Here is a 20,120-nt window from a genome sequence, read left to right on the forward strand (position 1 = left end):
TGTTTGATGGGACAGTATAGAGGGAGCTTTACTCTGTATCTAACCCTGTACCTGACCCTGGGAGTGTTTGATGGGACAGTGTAGAGGGAGCTTTACTCTGCATCTAACCCTGTACCTGCCCTGGGAGTGTTTGATGGGACAGTGTAGAGGGAGCTTTACTCTGCATCTCACCCTGTACCTGCCCTGGGAGTGTTTGACGGGACAGTGTAGAGGGAGCTTTACTCTGTATCGAACCCTGTACCTGCCCTGGGAGTGTTTGATGGGACAGTGTGGAGGGAGCTTTACTCTGTATCTAACCCTGTACCTGCCCTGGGAGTGTTTGATGGGATAGTGTAGAGGGAGCTTTACTCTGCATCTAACCCTGCACCTGCCCTGGGAGTGTTTGATGGGACAGTGTAGAGGGAGCTTTACTCTGTATCTAACCCTGCACCTGCCCTGGGAGTGTTTGATGGGACAGTGTAGAGGGAGCTTTACTCTGTATCTAACCCTGTACCTGCCCTGGGAGTTTTTGATGGGACAGTGTAGAGGGAGCTTTACTCTGTATCCAACCCTGTACCTGCCCTGGGATTTATAATCTCTCAATATAATGAATATTTTTCTGTATCCCTCAATGGAGAGACTTGAGCCCATAATCCAAACTGACGCTTCAGTGCAGTACTGAGGGAGCGCTGCACTGTCGGAGGGTCAGTACTGAGGGAGCGCTGCACTGTCGGAGGGTCAGTCCTGAGGGAGCGCTGCACTGTCGGAGGGTCAGTACTGAGGGAGCGCCGCACTGTCGGAGGGTCAGTACCGAGGGAGCGCCGCACTGTCGGAGGGTCAGTACTGAGGGAGCGCTGCACTGTCGGAGGGTCAGTACCGAGGGAGCGCTGCACTGTCGGAGGGTCAGTACCGAGGGAGCGCCGCACTGTCGGAGGGTCAGTACCGAGGGAGTGCTGCACTGTCGGAGGGTCAGTACCGAGGGAGTGCTGCACTGTTGGAGGTGCCGTCTTTCAGATGAGACGTTAAACCAAGGCCGATCGTGCCTGTGATGACTCTCTGAAAGATCAATCTAATTCGTCCCACTCCCCTGCTCTTTCCCCATGGCCCTGTGAATTTTTTCCCTTCAAGTATTTATCCAATTCACTTTTGAAAGTTATTATTGAATCTGCTTCCACCGCCCTTTCAGGCAGTGAATTCCAGATCAGAACAACTCCACACCCCTCGCGTGTTTGTGACAATCACCAAAATTAAAAATAAGATCAATATTTTTCAATATCTCAACATAATAAACATTTACCAATACTCCCTCAATATTTTCACTTTTTTGCCACTTTGTAGAGTTGTCATTTGATCCAACGAACATTCCACCTCAGGGGAAGGTCACCCGTCCCCTCGCCTCTGGACTGTCTCCTCACGAGGCCGAGGCCAATCCCAATCCACGACCATCTCTCCCCATAGCCCTGTATCAATCCCGAAACTAATCCCACCGCCCCACTCTCTCCCCATAGCCCTGTATCAATCCCAAACTAATCCCACTGCCCCGCTCTCTCCCCATAGCCCTGTATCAATCCCCACACGAATCCCACTGCCCCGCTCTCTCCCCATAGCCCTGTATCAATCCCCAAACTAATCCCACTGCCCCACTCTCTCCCCATAGTCCTGTATCAATCCCCAAACTAATCCCACTGCCCCACTCTCTCCCCATAGCCCTGTATCAATCCCCAAACTAATCCCACTGCCCCACTCTCTCCCCACAGCCCTGTATCAATCCCCAAACTAATCCCACTGCCCTGCTCTCTCCCCATAGCCCTGTATCAATCCCAAAACTATTCCCACTGCCCCGCTCTCTCCCCATAGCCCTGTATCAATCCCAAAACTATTCCCACTGCCCCCCTCTCTCCCCATAGCCCTGTATCAATCCCGAAACTAATCCCACTGCCCCACTCTCTCCCCATAGCCCTGTATCAATCCCGAAACTAATCCCACTGCCCACTCTCTCCCCATAGCCCTGTATCAATCCCAAACTAATCCCACTGCCCCGCTCTCTCCCCATAGCCCTGTATCAATCCCACACTAATCCCACCGCCCCACTCTCTCCCCATAGCCCTGTATCAATCCCGAAACTAATCCCACCGCCCCACTCTCTCCCCATAGCCCTGTATCAATCCCCAAACTAATCCCACCGCCCCACTCTCTCCCCATAGCCCTGTATCAATCCCACACTAATCCCACCGCCCCACTCTCTCCCCATAGCCCTGTATCAATCCCCAAACTAATCCCACTGTCCCACTCTCTCCCCATAGCCCTGGATCAATCGCCAAACTAATCCCACTGCCCCACTCTCTCCCCATAGTCCTGTATCAATCCCAAACTAATCCCACTGCCCCACTCTCTCCCCATTGCCCTGTATCAATCCCGAAACTAATCCCACTGCCCTACTCTCTCCCCATAGCCCTGTATCAATCCCACACTAATCCCACTGCCCCGCTCTCTCCCCATAGCCCTGTATCAATCCCCAAACTAATCCCACTGCCCCGCTCTCTCCCCATAGCCCTGTATCAATCCCCAAACTAATCCCACTGCCCCACTTTCTCCCCATAGCCCTGTATCAATCCCACACTAATCCCACTGCCCCACTCTCTCCCCATAGCCCTGTATCAATCCCAAACTAATCCCACTGCCCCACTCTCTCCACATAGCCCTGTATCAATCCCACACTAATCCCACTGCCCCACTCTCTCCCCATAGCCCTGTATCAATCCCACACTAATCCCACTGCCCTGCTCTCTCCCCATAGCCCTGTATCAATCCCCAAACTAATCCCACTGCCCTGCTCTCTCCCCATAGCCCTGTATCAATCCCCAAACTAATCCCACTGCCCCACTCTCTCCCCATAGCCCTGTATCAATCCCCAAACTAATCCCACTGCCCCACTCTCTCCTCATAGCCCTGTATCAATCCCAAACTAATCCCACTGCCCCACTCTCTCCCCATAGCCCTGTATCAATCCCGAAACTAATCCCACTGCCCTACTCTCTCCCCATAGCCCTGTATCAATCCCGAAACTAATCCCACTGCCCCACTCTCTCCCCACAGCCCTGTATCAATCCCGAAACTAATCCCACTGCCCCGCTCTCTCCCCATAGCCCTGTATCGATCCCCAAACTAATCCCACTGCCCCACTCTCTCCCCATAGCCCTGTATCAATCCCCAAACTAATCCCACTGCCCCGCTCTCTCCCCATAGCCCTGTATCGATCCCCAAACTAATCCCACTGCCCCACTCTCTCCCCATAGCCCTGTATCGATCCCCAAACTAATCCCACTGCCCCACTCTCTCCCCATAGCCCTGTATCAATCCCAAACTAATCCCACTGCCCCGCTCTCTCCCCATAGCCCTGTATCAATCCCACACTAATCCCACTGCCCCACTCTCTCCCCATAGCCCTGTATCAATCCCGAAACTAATCCCACCGCCCCACTCTCTCCCCATAGCCCTGTATCAATCCCCAAACTAATCCCACCGCCCCACTCTCTCCCCATAGCCCTGTATCAATCCCACACTAATCCCACCGCCCCACTCTCTCCCCATAGCCCTGTATCAATCCCCAAACTAATCCCACTGTCCCACTCTCTCCCCATAGCCCTGTATCAATCGCCAAACTAATCCCACTGCCCCACTCTCTCCCCATAGTCCTGTATCAATCCCAAACTAATCCCACTGCCCCACTCTCTCCCCATTGCCCTGTATCAATCCCGAAACTAATCCCACTGCCCTACTCTCTCCCCATAGCCCTGTATCAATCCCACACTAATCCCACTGCCCCGCTCTCTCCCCATAGCCCTGTATCAATCCCACACTAATCCCACTGCCCCACTCTCTCCCCATAGCCCTGTATCAATCCCAAACTAATCCCACTGCCCCACTCTCTCCACATAGCCCTGTATCAATCCCAAACTAATCCCACTGCCCCACTCTCTCCCCATAGCCCTGTATCAATCCCGAAACTAATCCCACTGCCCCACTCTCTCCCCATAGCCCTGTATCAATCCCACACTAATCCCACTGCCCTACTCTCTCCCCATAGCCCTGTATCAATCCCGAAACTAATCCCACTGCCCCACTCTCTCCCCACAGCCCTGTATCAATCCCGAAACTAATCCCACTGCCCCGCTCTCTCCCCATAGCCCTGTATCGATCCCCAAACTAATCCCACTGCCCCACTCTCTCCCCATAGCCCTGTATCAATCCCCAAACTAATCCCACTGCCCCGCTCTCTCCCCATAGCCCTGTATCGATCCCCAAACTAATCCCACTGCCCCACTCTCTCCCCATAGCCCTGTATCGATCCCCAAACTAATCCCACTGCCCCACTCTCTCCCCATAGTCCTGTATCAATCCCAAACTAATCCCACTGCCCCACTCTCTCCCCATAGCCCTGTATCAATCCCAAACTAATCCCACTGCCCCACTCTCTCCCCATAGCCCTGTATCAATCCCACACTAATCCCACTGCCCTGCTCTCTCCCCATAGCCCTGTATCAATCCCCAAACTAATCCCACTGCCCTGCTCTCTCCCCATAGCCCTGTATCAATCCCAAACTAATCCCACTGCCCCACTCTCTCCCCATAGCCCTGTATCAATCCCAAACTAATCCCACTGCCCCACTCTCTCCCCATAGCCCTGTATCAATCCCAAACTAATCCCACTGCCCCGCTCTCTCCCCATAGCCCTGTATCAATCCCCAAACTAATCCCACTGCCCCGCTCTCTCCCCATAGCCCTGTATCAATCCCGAAACTAATCCCACTGCCCCGCTCTCTCCCCATAGCCCTGTATCAATCCTACACTAATCCCACTGCCCCGCTCTCTCCCCATAGCCCTGTATCAATCCCACACTAATCCCACTGCCCCGCTCTCTCCCCATAGCCCTGTATCAATCCCGAAACTAATCCCACTGCCCCACTCTCTCCCCATAGCCCTGTATCAATCCCACACTAATCCCACTGCCCCGCTCTCTCCCCATAGCCCTGTATCAATCCCGAAACTAATCCCACTGCCCCACTCTCTCCCCATAGCCCTGTATCAATCCCGAAACTAATCCCACTGCCCCACTCTCTCCCCATAGCCCTGTATCAATCCCGAAACTAATCCCACTGCCCCACTCTCTCCCCATAGCCCTGTATCAATCCCCAAACTAATCCCACTGCCCCACTCTCTCCCCATAGCCCTGTATCAATCCCACACTAATCCCACTGCCCCGCTCTCTCCCCATAGCCCTGTATCAATCCCACACTAATCCCACTGCCCCGCTCTCTCCCCATAGCCCTGTATCAATCCCACACTAATCCCACTGCCCCGCTCTCTCCCCATAGCCCTGTATCAATCCCACACTAATCCCACCGCCCCGCTCTCTCCCCATAGCCCTGTATCAATCCCACACTAATCCCACCGCCCCGCTCTCTCCCCATAGCCCTGTATCAATCCCACACTAATCCCACCGCCCCGCTCTCTCCCCATAGCCCTGTATCAATCCCACACTAATCCCACTGCCCCGCTCTCTCCCCATAGCCCTGTATCAATCCCACACTAATCCCACTGCCCCGCTCTCTCCCCATAGCCCTGTATCAATCCCAAACTAATCACACTGCCCCGCTCTCTCCCCATAGCCCTGTATCAATCCCACACTAATCCCACTGCCCCGCTCTCTCCCCATAGCCCTGTATCAATCCCACACTAATCCCACTGCCCCACTCTCTCCCCATAGTCCTGTATCAATCCCACACTAATCCCACTGCCCCGCTCTCTCCCCATAGCCCTGTATCAATCCCACACTAATCCCACTGCCCCCTCTTTCCCCATAGCCCTGTATCAATCCCACAATAATCCCACTGCCCCTCTCTCTCTCCCCACAGCCCTGTATCAATCCCACACTAATCCCACTGCCCCACTTTCTCCCCATAGTCCTGTATCAATCCCCAAACTAATCCCACTGCCCCACTCTCTCCCCATAGTCCTGTATCAATCCCACACTAATCCCACTGCCCTGCTCTCTCCCCATAGCCCTGTATCAATCCCCAAACTAATCCCACTGCCCTGCTCTCTCCCCATAGCCCTGTATCAATCCCATACTAATCCAACTGCCCTGCTCTCTCCCCATAGCCCTGTATCAATCCCCACCTTAATCCCACTGCCCCACTCTCTCCCCATAGTCCTGTATCAATCGCACACTAATCCCACTGCCCCACTCTCTCCCCATAGCCCTGTATCAATCCCATACTAATCCCACTGCCCCACTCTCTCCCCATAGCCATGCATCAATCCCCAAACTATTCCCACTGCCCCGCTCTCTCCCCATAGCCCTGTATCAATCCCACACTAATCCCACTGCCCCTCTCTCTCTCCCCATAGCCCTGTATCAATCCCACACTAATCCCACTGCCCCACTCCCTCCCCACAGTCCTGTATCAATCCCGAAACTAATCCCACTGCCCCACTCTCTCCCCATAGCCCTGTATCAATCCCAAACTAATCCCACTGCCCCACTCTCTCCCCATAGCCCTGTATCAATCCCACACTAATCCCACTGCCCCACTCCCTCCCCATAGCCCTGTATCAATCCCAAACTAATCCCACTGCCCCACTCTCTCCCCATAGCCCTGTATCAATCCCCAAACTAATCCCACTGCCCCACTCTCTCCCCATAGTCCTGTATCAATCCCACACTAATCCCACTGCCCCGCTCTCTCAACATAGCCCTGTATCAATCCCACACTAATCCCACTGCCCCACTCCCTCCCCATAGCCCTGTATCAATCCCACACTAATCCCACTGCCCCACTCTCTCCCCATAGTCCTGTATCAATCCCAAACTAATCCCACTGCCCCACTCTCTCCCCATAGCCCTGTATCAATCCCACACTAATCCCACTGCCCCGCTCTCTCCCCATAGCCCTGTATCAATCCCACACTAATCCCACTGCCCCGCTCTCTCCCCATAGCCCTGTATCAATCCCCAAACTAACCCCACTGCCCCGCTCTCTCCCCATAGCCCTGTATCAATCCCAAACTAATCCCACTGCCCCACTCTCTCCCCATAGCCCTGTATCAATCCCAAACTAATCCCACTGCCCCACTCTCTCCCCATAGCCCTGTATCAATCCCACACTAATCCCACTGCCCCACTCTCTCCCCATAGCCCTTTATCAATCCCACACTAATCCCACTGCCCCGCTCTCTCCCCATAGCCCTGTGTCAATCCCACACTAATCCCACTGCCCCGCTCTCTCCCCATAGCCCTGTGTCAATCCCACACTAATCCCACTGCCCTGCTCTCTCCCCATAGCCCTGTGTCAATCCCACAGTAATCCCACTGCCCCGCTCTCTCCCCATAGCCCTGTGTCAATCCCACACTAATCCCACTGCCCTGCTCTCTCCCCATAGCCCTGTGTCAATCCCACACTAATCCCACTGCCCTGCTCTCTCCCCATAGCCCTGTGTCAATCCCACAGTAATCCCACTGCCCCGCTCTCTCCCCATAGCCCTGTATCAATCCCACACTAATCCCACTGCCCCGCTCTCTCCCCATAGCCCTGTGTCAATCCCACACTAATCCCACTGCCCTACTCTCTCCCCATAGCCCTGTATCAATCCCACACTAATCCCACTGCCCCACTCTCTCCCCATAGCCCTGTATCAATCCCACACTAATCCCACTGCCCCACTCTCTCCCCATCGCCCTGTATCAATCCCAAACTAATCCCACTGCCCCACTCTCTCCCCATAGCCCTGTATCAATCCCAAACTAATCCCACTGCCCCGCTCTCTCCCCATAGCCCTGTATCAATCCCACACTAATCCCACTGCCCCGCTCTCTCCCCATAGCCCTGTATCAATCCCCAAACTAACCCCACTGCCCCGCTCTCTCCCCATAGCCCTGTATCAATCCCAAACTAATCCCACTGCCCCACTCTCTCCCCATAGCCCTGTATCAATCCCAAACTAATCCCACTGCCCCACTCTCTCCCCATAGCCCTGTATCAATCCCACACTAATCCCACTGCCCCACTCTCTCCCCATAGCCCTTTATCAATCCCACACTAATCCCACTGCCCCGCTCTCTCCCCATAGCCCTGTGTCAATCCCACACTAATCCCACTGCCCCGCTCTCTCCCCATAGCCCTGTGTCAATCCCACACTAATCCCACTGCCCTGCTCTCTCCCCATAGCCCTGTGTCAATCCCACACTAATCCCACTGCCCTGCTCTCTCCCCATAGCCCTGTGTCAATCCCACACTAATCCCACTGCCCCACTCTCTCCCCATAGCCCTGTGTCAATCCCACAGTAATCCCACTGCCCCGCTCTCTCCCCATAGCCCTGTGTCAATCCCACACTAATCCCACTGCCCTGCTCTCTCCCCATAGCCCTGTGTCAATCCCACAGTAATCCCACTGCCCCGCTCTCTCCCCATAGCCCTGTATCAATCCCACACTAATCCCACTGCCCCGCTCTCTCCCCATAGCCCTGTGTCAATCCCACACTAATCCCACTGCCCTACTCTCTCCCCATAGCCCTGTATCAATCCCACACTAATCCCACTGCCCCACTCTCTCCCCATAGCCCTGTATCAATCCCCAAACTAATCCCACTGCCCCACTCTCTCCCCATAGCCCTGTATCAATCCCACACTAATCCCACTGCCCCACTCTCTCCCCATCGCCCTGTATCAATCCCAAACTATTCCCACCGCCCCGCTCTCTCCCCATAGCCCTGTATCAATCCCACACTAATCCCACTGCCTGAGTCTGGGCCTGTATGTGACTCCCGTCCCACAACAATGTGATTGACTCTTATCTGCCCTCTGAAGAGGTCCCAGTGAAACAGCCAGTAATAAAAAACACCCTTGGTTCAAGAAGGCGTCTCGCCACTATCTTCTCAGGGCAAGTATGTACGGGCGATAAATCGCGGCCTTGCCAGCCGCACCCAGGTCCCCAGAATGAATAATGAAGACGGTGACTGCCCAAAGCACCTTGTTTATGAAGTGGTCAGGAGAGTGGGATTGGACTGAGTGGGATATTTAATCATTAACATTTATCTTTTGATTTCAGACCTTGTGTCAAGGCGATGAGTTGAATGGGATCCTTCCGGTGGTGGTCGCTGACCTCCCTTGCCCTTCACGGCTGAGGGCTTTGCCGATCGGCCAGGCAGTGCCGCCCAGAGACATCAGGATCGAACGAGCCCCGCTGCACCGTCACAGGAGGGTGGATTTCTCGAACGTGGTCTTACTGGCCACTTTTGACCTCCCGTGTCAACGCCAGGGGTTGGACCGTCTCAACGGAGAGGAGGGGGAGGAGGAGGGGGAGGAGGAGGAGGAGGAGGAGGAGGCGGCGGCGGCCGGAGAGAAGGAACGGAGCGAGGGAGAGAAGGAGCAGAGCGAGTCGAGCACAGAGTGCAGTCAGGAAGCTGCTCCCTCCACGCTCCTGGCAGACGAACAGAGGGAGGGCAGGTGTCGAGCGTCAGGGGCAGACGGTGACCAGGAGTTGGAGGAAGGTTCCAAAACCCTGGTGCTGTTCTCACCGGGCGACGCCCGCAAATCACCCACCACCGCGGACCTGGCGCCCGACGCGGAGCAGGGGACGCTGGCTGCGGTGACGCCCCAGAGCGAGAGGCCGCAACCCCTGGGAAGTCAGCTGGACGTGTCGGAACCGGGAACCCTCTCCTCCGTGCTGAAGTCGGAATCCAAGCCCCTCTGCCCCATCGCCACAGCGACGACCTCCTCCCCCTTCACCAAGGTCGAGCGAACCTTCCTCCACATCGCAGAGAAAACCCACCTCAACGTCATGTCGTCCAGCGGGCAGCTCCTGCCGCAGGACCACTACGAATTCTTCCAGCCCCCAGTCCTGGAGAATGGGAGCTGGTCCTTGACAGAGGGGCCGGAGGAAGGAGAGGCTGAGGTGCTTGGCCCATCCCGGCCCCAGCCCCAGGCCCAAGCGGGAGAGACCACAGCCCAGAATGGGGCAGGGACCGGAGAGGGAGCGCCAGCGGAGAACCTTCCTGACGGCGAGCGGGGGGAGGATTCAGAGGCCGCGGCCCCCGTGGAGACCACCAAGCCCCCCGACCAAGACCCCAGGGACGGGAGCGAGGGAGAAGGCAGCAGGACGGTGATGGGCAACGGCAATCTCAGGGCACCTGCAAGATCCCGATGGAAGAGTCGAATTCCCGTCTTGATGTCTGAGGAGGATACGGGGTCTGACCATTCGGCCCCTCTCTCCTTCAAGGACAGACTCTCCCAGAAGAGGTCCAGGCACCTCGACCTGGCCCGTTTCCTGATGGAGAGGAGGCAGAACCGACTGATGCGCATAAACTCAGTGACCTCCTCCTCTGCCTCCTCGGGGGAGGAGAGGAGAAGAGGTTCGAGGAGCCCCCCAGCAACCGCCTCCGAGGAGGACACGTACTCCGACAGCTCGCTCCACCGAGTGGGCGAAGGGAGTGAGACCCCGTCTCCTGGGGGCAGGCGTAGCCCAGCACCAATCGGCAAGAGTAAAATCCCACGGCCCATCACCCCTGTAAAGATGCTTCAATCCTGCCCATCCCCACCCTCAGCTCCCAGCTCCCCAAACACAAGCCCATCGAAGCCTCCGCCTGCACATCGGTAAGCAATGAGATTGATCACTGATTACTGAGGGGATCCTACAGAAGGGCCCGGTCCCTTGGGGCACCAGGGCAAGGGTCCGGGTTCGGATGTGACCAACTCCCCTTCGCTCGCTGTATTGGAAGGGGAGTGGAGGGGAGGGGTCGAGGAGAGACGGGGGGGGAGGGGGAGAGGGAGTGGGAGGGGTGGGAACAGGTCTGTCACTGTATAACACTGGGGTACAGAACCACCTCTCACCATCCCCTCCCTCACCTTCCCCTCCCTCACCTTCCCCTCCCTCACCTTCCCCTCCCTCACCTTCCCCTCCCTCACCTTCCCCTCCCTCACCTTCCCCTCCCTCACCTTCCCCTCCCTCACCTTCCCCTCCCTCACCTTCCCCTCCCTCACCTTCCCCTCCCTCACCTTCCCCTCCCTCACCTTCCCCTCCCTCACCTTCCCCTCCCTCACCTTTCCCTCCCTCACCCTCACCTTTCCCTCCCTCACCCTCACCTTTCCCTCCCTCACCCTCACCTTTCCCTCCCTCACCCTCACCTTTCCCTCCCTCACCCTCACCTTCCCCTCCCTCACCCTCACCTTCCCCTCCCTCACCTTTCCTGTCTCTCGCCACAAATGAGATAAGAAAAGAGATAGAGAGTAAGATGAAACAGAAAAGGGGGGCGTATGACAGATGTCAGGTTGATAACACAAGTGAGAACCAGACAGAATATAGAAAGTTCAGAGGGGAAGTGAAAAAGGAAATAAGAGGGGCAAAGAGAGAGAATGAGAATAGACTGGCGGGAACATAAAAGGGAATCCAAAAGTCTTCCACAGGCATGTAAACAGTAAACAGGAGTAAGAGGAGGGATGGGGCCGATTCGGGACCATAAAGGAGATCTCCTCATGGAGGCAGAGGGCATGGCCGAGGTACTAAATGAATACTTTGCATCTGACTTTACCAAGGAAGAAGATGCTGCCAGAGTCTCAGTGAAGGAAGATATAGTTGAGATACTGGATGGGCTAAAAATTGATAAAGAGGAGGTACTGGAAAGTCCAGCTGTACTTAAAGTAGATAATTCACCCGGTCCGGATGGGATGCATCCTAGGTTGCTGAGGGAAGTAAGGGTGGAAATTGCGGAGGTACTGGCCATAATCTTCCAAATATCCGTAGATACGGGGGTGGTGCCAGAGGACTGGAGAATTGCAAATGTTACACCCTTGTTCAAAAAAGGGTGTAAGGATAAACCCAGCAACTACAGGCCAGTCAGTTTAACCTCAGTGGTGGGGAAACTTTTAGAAACGATAATCCGGGACAGAATTAACAGTCACTTGGACGAGTGTGGATTGATGAGGGAAAGTCAGCACGGATTTGTTAAAGGCAAATCGTGTTTAACTAACCTGAGAGTTTTTTGATGAGGTAACAGAGAGGGTCGATGAGGGCAATGCGGTGGATGTGGTGTATATGGACTTTCAAAAGGCGTTTGATAAAGTGCCGCACGGTCGGCTTATCATCAAGATTGTGGCCCATGGAATAAAGGGGGCAGTAGCAACATGGATACAGAATTGTCTAAGGGACAGGAAACAGAGAGTAGTGGTGAACGGTTGTTTTTCGGACTGGAGGGAGGTGTACAGTGGTGTTCCCCAGGGGTCAGTGCTGGGACCACTGCTTTTCTTGATATATATTAATGACTTGGACTTGGGTGTACAGGGCACAATTTCAAAATTTGCAGATGACACAAAACTTGGAAGTGTGGTAAACAGTGAGGAGGATAGTGATAGACTTCAAGAGGATATAGACCCCCTTCACCCTGATTCACCCCCCGGTGCCCCCTGATTCACCCCCCAGTGCCCCCTGATTCACCCCCCAGTGCCCCCTGATTCACCCCCCAGTGCCCCCTGATTCACCCCCCAGTGCCCCCTGATTCACCCCCCAGTGCCCCCTGATTCACCCCCCAGTGCCCCCTGATTCACCCCCCAGTGCCCCCTGATTCACCCCCCAGTGCCCCCTGATTCACCCCCCGGTGCCCCCTGATTCACCCCCCGGTGCCCCCTGATTCACCCCCCGGTGCCCCCTGATTCACCCCCCGGTGCCCCCTGATTCACCCCCCGGTGCCCCCTGATTCACCCCCCGGTGCCCCCTGATTCACCCCCCGGTGCCCCCTGATTCACCCCCCGGTGCCCCCTGATTCACCCCCCGGTGCCCCCTGATTCACCCCCCGGTGCCCCCTGATTCACCCCCCGGTGCCCCCTCATTCACCCCCCGGTGCCCCCTCATTCACCCCCCGGTGCCCCCTCATTCACCCCCCGGTGCCCCCTCATTCACCCCCCGGTGCCCCCTCATTCACCCCCCGGTGCCCCCTCATTCACCCCCCGGTGCCCCCTCATTCACCCCCCGGTGCCCCCTCATTCACCCCCCGGTGCCCCCTCATTCACCCCCCGGTGCCCCCTCATTCACCCCCCGGTGCCCCCTCATTCACCCCCCGGTGCCCCCTCATTCACCCCCCGGTGCCCCCTCATTCACCCCCCGGTGCCCCCTCATTCACCCCCCGGTGCCCCCTCATTCACCCCCATTCACCCCCCCGGTATCCCCTTCACCCTCATTCACCCCCCCCGGTACCCCCTTCACCCTCATTCACCCCCCCGGTACCCCCTTCACCCTCATTCACCCCCCGGTACCCCCCTTCACCCTCATTCACCCCCCGGTACCCCCTTCACCCTCATTCACCCCCCGGTACCCCCTTCACCCTCATTCACCCCCCGGTACCCCCTTCACCCTCATTCACCCCCCGGTACCCCCTTCACCCTCATTCACCCCCCGGTACCCCCTTCACCCTCATTCACCCCCCAGTACCCCCTTCACCCTGGTTCACCCCCCAGTACCCCCTTCACCCTGGTTCACCCCCCAGTACCCCCTTCACCCTGATTCACCCCTCAGTACCCCCTTCACCCTGATTCACCCCCCAGTACCCCCTACACCCTGATTCACCCCCCCCCAGTACCCCCTTCACCCTGATTCACCCCCCCCAGTACCCCCTTCACCCTGATTCACCCCCCCCAGTACCCCCTTCACCCTGATTCACCCCCCCCAGTACCCCCTTCACCCTGATTCACCCCCCCCCAGTACCCCCTTCACCCTGATTCACCCCCCCCCAGTACCCCCTTCACCCTGATTCACCCCCCCCAGTACCCCCTTCACCCTGATTCACCCCCCCCAGTACCCCCTTCACCCTGATTCACCCCCCAGTACCCCCTTCACCCTGATTCACCCCCCCAGTACTCCCTTCACCCTGATTCACCCCCCAGTACCCCCTTCACCCTGATTCACCCCCCAGTACCCCCTTCACCCTGATTCACCCCCCAGTACCCCCCTTCACCCTGATTCACCCCTCAGTACCCCCTTCACCCTGATTCACCCCCCAGTACCCCCTACACCCTGATTCACCCCCCCCAGTACCCCCTTCACCCTGATTCACCCCCCCCAGTACCCCCTTCACCCTGATTCACCCCCCCCAGTACCCCCTTCACCCTGATTCACCCCCCCAGTACCCCCTTCACCCTGATTCACCCCCCCCAGTACCCCCTTCACCCTGATTCACCCCCCCCAGTACCCCCTTCACCCTGATTCACCCCCCAGTACCCCCTTCACCCTGATTCACCCCCCCCAGTACCCGCTTCACCCTGATTCACCCCCCCCCAGTACCCGCTTCACCCTGATTCACCCCCCCCCAGTACCCGCTTCACCCTGATTCACCCCCCCCCAGTACCCGCTTCACCATGATTCACCCCCCAGTTCCCCCTACACCCTGATTCACCCCCAGTACCCCCTTCAGCCTGATTCACCCCCAGTACCCCCTTCACCCTGATTCACCCCCCCCCCCAGTACCCCCTTCACCCTGATTCACCCCCCCCCAGTACCCCCTTCACCCTGATTCACCCCCCCAGTACCCCCTTCACCCTGATTCACCCCCCAGTACCCCTTCACCCTGATTCACCCCCCCAGTACCCCCAGTACCCCCTTCACCCTGATTCACCCTGATTCACCCCCCCAGTACCCCTTCACCTTGATTCACCCCCCCAGTACCCCCTTCACCCTGATTCACCCCCCCCAGTACCCCCTACACCCTGATTCACCCCCCAGTGCCCCCTTCACCCTGATTCACCCCCCAGTACCCCCTTCACCCTGATTCACCCCCGCAGTACCCCCTTCACCCTGATTCACCCCCCAGTACCCCCTTCACCCTGATTCACCCCCGCAGTACCCCCTTCACCCTGATTCACCCCCCAGTACCCCCTTCACCCTGTTTCACCCCCCAGTACCCCCTTCACCCTGATTCACCCCCCAGTACCCCCTTCACCCTGTTTCACCCCCCAGTACCCCCTTCACCCTGATTCACCCCCCAGTACCCCCTTCACCCTGATTCACCCCCCCAGTACCCCTTCACCCTGATTCACCCCCAGTACCCCCTTCACCCTGATTCACCCCCCGGTACCCCCTTCACCCTGATTCACCCCCCCAGTACCCGCTTCACCCTGATTCACCCCCCCCCAGTACCCCCTTCACCCTGATTCACCCCCCAGTACCCCCTTCACCCTGATTCACCCCTCAGTACCCCCTTCACCCTGATTCACCCCCCAGTACCCCCTACACCCTGATTCACCCCCCCCAGTACCCCCTTCACCCTGATTCACCCCCCCCAGTACCCCCTTCACCCTGATTCACCCCCCCCAGTACCCCCTTCACCCTGATTCACCCCCCCAGTACCCCCTTCACCCTGATTCACCCCCCCCAGTACCCCCTTCACCCTGATTCACCCCCCAGTACCCCCTTCACCCTGATTCACCCCCCCCAGTACCCGCTTCACCCTGATTCACCCCCCCCCAGTACCCGCTTCACCCTGATTCACCCCCCCCCAGTACCCGCTTCACCATGATTCACCCCCCAGTTCCCCCTACACCCTGATTCACCCCCAGTACCCCCTTCAGCCTGATTCACCCCCAGTACCCCCTTCACCCTGATTCACCCCCCCCCAGTACCCCCTTCACCCTGATTCACCCCCCCCCAGTACCCCCTTCACCCTGATTCACCCCCCCAGTACCCCCTTCACCCTGATTCACCCCCCCAGTACCCCCTTCACCCTGATTCACCCCCCCCCCAGTACCCCCTTCACCCTGATTCACCCCCCCAGTACCCCCTTCACCCTGATTCACCCCCCAGTACCCCTTCACCCTGATTCACCCCCCCAGTACCCCCAGTACCCCCTTCACCCTGATTCACCCTGATTCACCCCCCCAGTACCCCTTCACCTTGATTCACCCCCCCAGTGCCCCCTTCACCCTGATTCACCCCCCAGTACCCCCTTCACCCTGATTCACCCCCGCAGTACCCCCTTCACCCTGATTCACCCCCCAGTACCCCCTTCACCCTGTTTCACCCCCCAGTACCCCCTTCACCCTGATTCACCCCCCAGTACCCCCTTCACCCTGTTTCACCCCCCAGTACCCCCTTCACCCTGATTCACCCCCCCAGTACCCCCTTCACCCTGATTCACCCCCCAGTACCCCCTTCACCCTGATTCACCCCCCCAGTACCCCTTCACCCTGATTCACCCCCAGTACCCCCTTCACCCTGATTCACCCCCCGGTACCCCCCTTCACCCTGATTCACCCCCCCCAGTACCCCCTTCACCCTGATTCACCCCCCGGTACCCCCTTCACCCTGATTCACCCCCCGGTACCCCCCTTCACCCTGATTCACCCCCCCCCCAGTACCCCCTTCACCCTGATTCACCCCCCCCCAGTACCCCCTTCACCCTGATTCACCCCCCCAGTACCCCCTTCACCCTGATTCACCCCCCCCAGTACCCCCTTCACCCTGATTCACCCCCCCAGTACCCCCTTCACCCTGATTCACCCCCCCAGTACCCCCTTCACCCTGATTCACCCCCCCCCAGTACCCCCTTCACCCTGATTCACCCCCCCAGTACCCCCTTCACCCTCATTCACCCCCCCAGTACCCCCTTCACCCTGATTCACCCCCCCAGTACCCCCTTCACCCTGATTCACCCCCCCAGTACCCCCTTCACCCTCATTCACCCCCCCAGTACCCCTTCACCCTGATTCACCCCCCCAGTACCCCCTTCACCCTGATTCACCCCCCCAGTACCCCCTTCACCAAAAGGGACGATGAAACGAAACTTTTGAGTGATATCAAGATCAGCACAAAATGTTTTTCCAAGTACATGAGAAGGTAACGGGATGTCAGGTAATGTTTTCCCTGTCAAACAGATGGGGGGAACACTGCAAATGAAAATTAGGAATAATGACTTTGTGTCAGTCTTCACCGTATTTGAAGAGGAGACTATACCCAACATTCCAGAGAAAGTAATAATTAATCCAGGACTGGAACTCACTCCAGTTAATGTAAACAAGAAAACAGGATTAGAAAAAGTAAGAGCACTAAAGACTGCCCAATGCCCAGGAGCTGATGGTTTCCACACAGAGGTTTGAAGGAAGGAGGAGAGGACATTGCAGATGTTTTAACCACAATCTCCCAAAACTCTCTCCATTCAGGAATTGTCCCTTTCGATTGGACAATTGCAAATGGAACTCCATTATTTAAGAAAGGTGAGAGAGAGAAACCAGGAAGTTGCAGACCTGTGAGTCTAACATCTGTTGTGGGGAAGTTATTGGAATCTCGAATTAAGGACAGAGTGACTGAGCACTTGGAGAAATTTGAGCTGATTGGAGAGAACCAACATGGATTTGTAAAGGGTGGGTCGTGTCTGACCAACATAACTGGACTTTTTGAGGGAGTAACTGAAGGAGTGGACAGGGGAGAATGTCCACGGATGTAGTTTATATGGACTTCCAGAAGGCAGTTGAGAAGGTTCCACATCAGAGAGTGTTAACTAAAGTTAAAGCTCATGGAATTGAAGGCAGATTATTGACCTGGTTAGGAGATTGGTTAGGGGGTAGACTGGGAGTGGTGAGAATGGGGATGGACTGGAATTGGAAGGATGTGACCAGTGGAGTCCCACAAGGATCTGTGACAGGGACTCAACTATTCACTCCATTTATCAATGACTTCGATAACACAATAGAGAGCCAGATATCCAAGGTTACCGATGACACAGAGATTGGTGGCACAGTAAGTAGTGTAGACGGGAGCATCACATTACAGAGAGACATTGAGAGATTAAGTGAGTGGGCAAAACCGGGGCAGATGGATTTCAACACAGGGAAGTGGGAGGTCATCCATTTTGGACCAAAAAAGGATCAATCGGAGTCCTGTTTAAAATGGTGAAAGGCTCCAAACGGGGTGGGGGTCCAAAGAGATTTCGGGGTCTGTGTTCACAGATCACTAAAATGGAGTCAGGTGCAACAAATAATGCCAAAGTTGAATGGAATGTGAACCGTTCCAACGAGAGGGCTGGAATCTAAAGGGGAGGAAGTTTTGCTCCAGTGATCCAAAGCCTGATTAGACCACGTCTGGAGACGTGTGTCCAGTTTGGGGACACCGCACCTGAGAGAGGAGATATTGGCCTCGGAAGGAGTGAAGTGCAGATTCCCCAGAATATTCCCAGGGCTCCAGGGGTCAGATTATGAGGGGAGAGGACATGAACTAGGCTTGTATTCCCTGGAATATCGAGGATGAAGGGGAGATTTGGGTGAGGTGTCTCGGAGTTTGAAAGGAATTGATCGGGTGGAGAGAGAGAGAGAAACTTGTTCCTCTGGTGGGGGAGTCTGGGACAAGGGGACATCGCCTTAAAAATCCGAGCCTGGCCAATCAGGAGAGAAGTTCAGAAACACTTGTTCACACAAAGGGTGGGAGAGGAGTCGAAATCTGTCCCTCAGAACAGGGGGTGCGAGCTCAATGAATCGTTTTATATCAGAGAGCGAGCGATTTCTGCTAACCAAGGGTATTATGGGATATGGCGGGTGGATGGAGTCGGGGGGCAGATCAGCCTTGATCTGATTGAATGGCGGAACAGGTTCGAGGGGCTGAATGGCCTCCTGCTGTCTCGATGACTCGCACCCAGCACTCACTTGTCTCTGCTTTTCTTCTTCAGGTTTGAAGTGCACAAAGGTTCAGGAAGTTCAGGCTCGAAGATTGAGATCGACTCACCGACGAGGCAGACACACCGCCCTCCGCTGACCCTCGGTCCGCAGCGGGAAAGCCCCCGGACTCCCAGCCCCAGGGCCCCCCCGAGAAGCCCCATCTTCCCAGCGAGGAGCCTCAGCGCTTCCCCCAGGATCAAGCCCCTGTCGAGGACTGACAGCCCCTCACCGTGCCGACAAAGGAGGGCGACATTCGACTACAAGAGGCTGCACATGGCCTACCCCGGGACTGGTCCCAGACCCCATCCAAGCCCTCCAGCTGGGGGTGCACAGTCCTCTCCGACTGGGACCTACGATCGACATGGTGCCAGGGCGAGATCTCAGGCCCCAGCAACCAAAGGAAGACAGCAGACCAGCGAAGGCAAGCAGGCAGTCAGATAATGGTGTGTCAGTCCAGCCCCTGTCCAGCGATGGCTGCAGTCTCCCGCATGTAATCCTCCCAATCACACGGGCAAGATCGGATGGACGCAGGTCATCACTGGCTCAGCCCATCTGCTACTCCATGTGTGAGTGAGACAGGGCAAAGACGTCCACTGCCACTCCCACTGACAGGGACACACTCACATCACTCCCACTGACAGGGGGACACTCACATCACTCCCACTGACAGGGGGACACACTCACATCACTCCCACTGACAGGGGGACACACTCACATCACTCCCACTGACAGGGGGACACACTCACATCACTCCCACTGACAGGGGGACACACTCACATCACTCCCACTGACAGGGACACACTCACATCACTCCCACTGACAGGGGGACACTCACATCACTCCCACTGACAGGGGGACACTCACATCACTCCCACTGACAGGGGGACACTCACATCACTCCCACTGACAGGGGCACACTCACATCACTCCCACTGACAGGGACACACTCACATCACTCCCACTGACAGGGACACACTCACATCACTCCCACTGACAGGGGGACACTCACATCACTCCCACTGACAGGGGGACACTCACATCACTCCCACTGACAGGGACACACTCACATCACTCCCACTGACAGGGACACACTCACATCACTCCCACTGACAGGGACACACTCACATCACTCCCACTGACAGGGACACACTCACATCACTCCCACTGACAGGGGGACATTCACTTCACTCCCACTGACGGGGACAAACTCACATCACTCCCACTGACAGGGACAAACTCACATCACTCCCACTGACAGCGACAAACTCACATCACTCCCACTGACAGGGACAAACTCACATCACTCCCACTGACAGGGACACACTCACATCACTCCCACTGACAGGGACACACTCACATCACTCCCACTGACAGGGACACACTCACATCACTCCCACTGACAGGAATACACTCACATCACTCCCACTGACAGGGACACACTCGCATCACTCCCAC

General features: G+C 56.6%; 1 protein-coding gene across 1 annotated transcript in view; it reads left to right on the forward strand.

Annotated features, from left to right (window-relative positions):
• Window positions 1–19,353, forward strand: part of LOC137310521 (tau-tubulin kinase 1-like) — a 34,542-nt gene extending 15,189 nt beyond the window's left edge. Inside the window, exons 3-4 of the mRNA XM_067978291.1 lie at window positions 9,088–10,631; window positions 18,677–19,353. Of these exons, the coding sequence (XP_067834392.1) occupies window positions 9,088–10,631; window positions 18,677–19,106 (1,974 nt within the window). The 3' untranslated portion in view covers window positions 19,107–19,353. The remainder of the gene's footprint in view (window positions 1–9,087; window positions 10,632–18,676) is intronic.
• The last annotated feature ends 767 nt before the right edge of the window (window positions 19,354–20,120 follow it).

This window comes from Heptranchias perlo, unplaced genomic scaffold (assembly GCF_035084215.1).
Source record: "Heptranchias perlo isolate sHepPer1 unplaced genomic scaffold, sHepPer1.hap1 HAP1_SCAFFOLD_257, whole genome shotgun sequence".
Taxonomy (NCBI): domain Eukaryota; kingdom Metazoa; phylum Chordata; class Chondrichthyes; order Hexanchiformes; family Hexanchidae; genus Heptranchias; species Heptranchias perlo.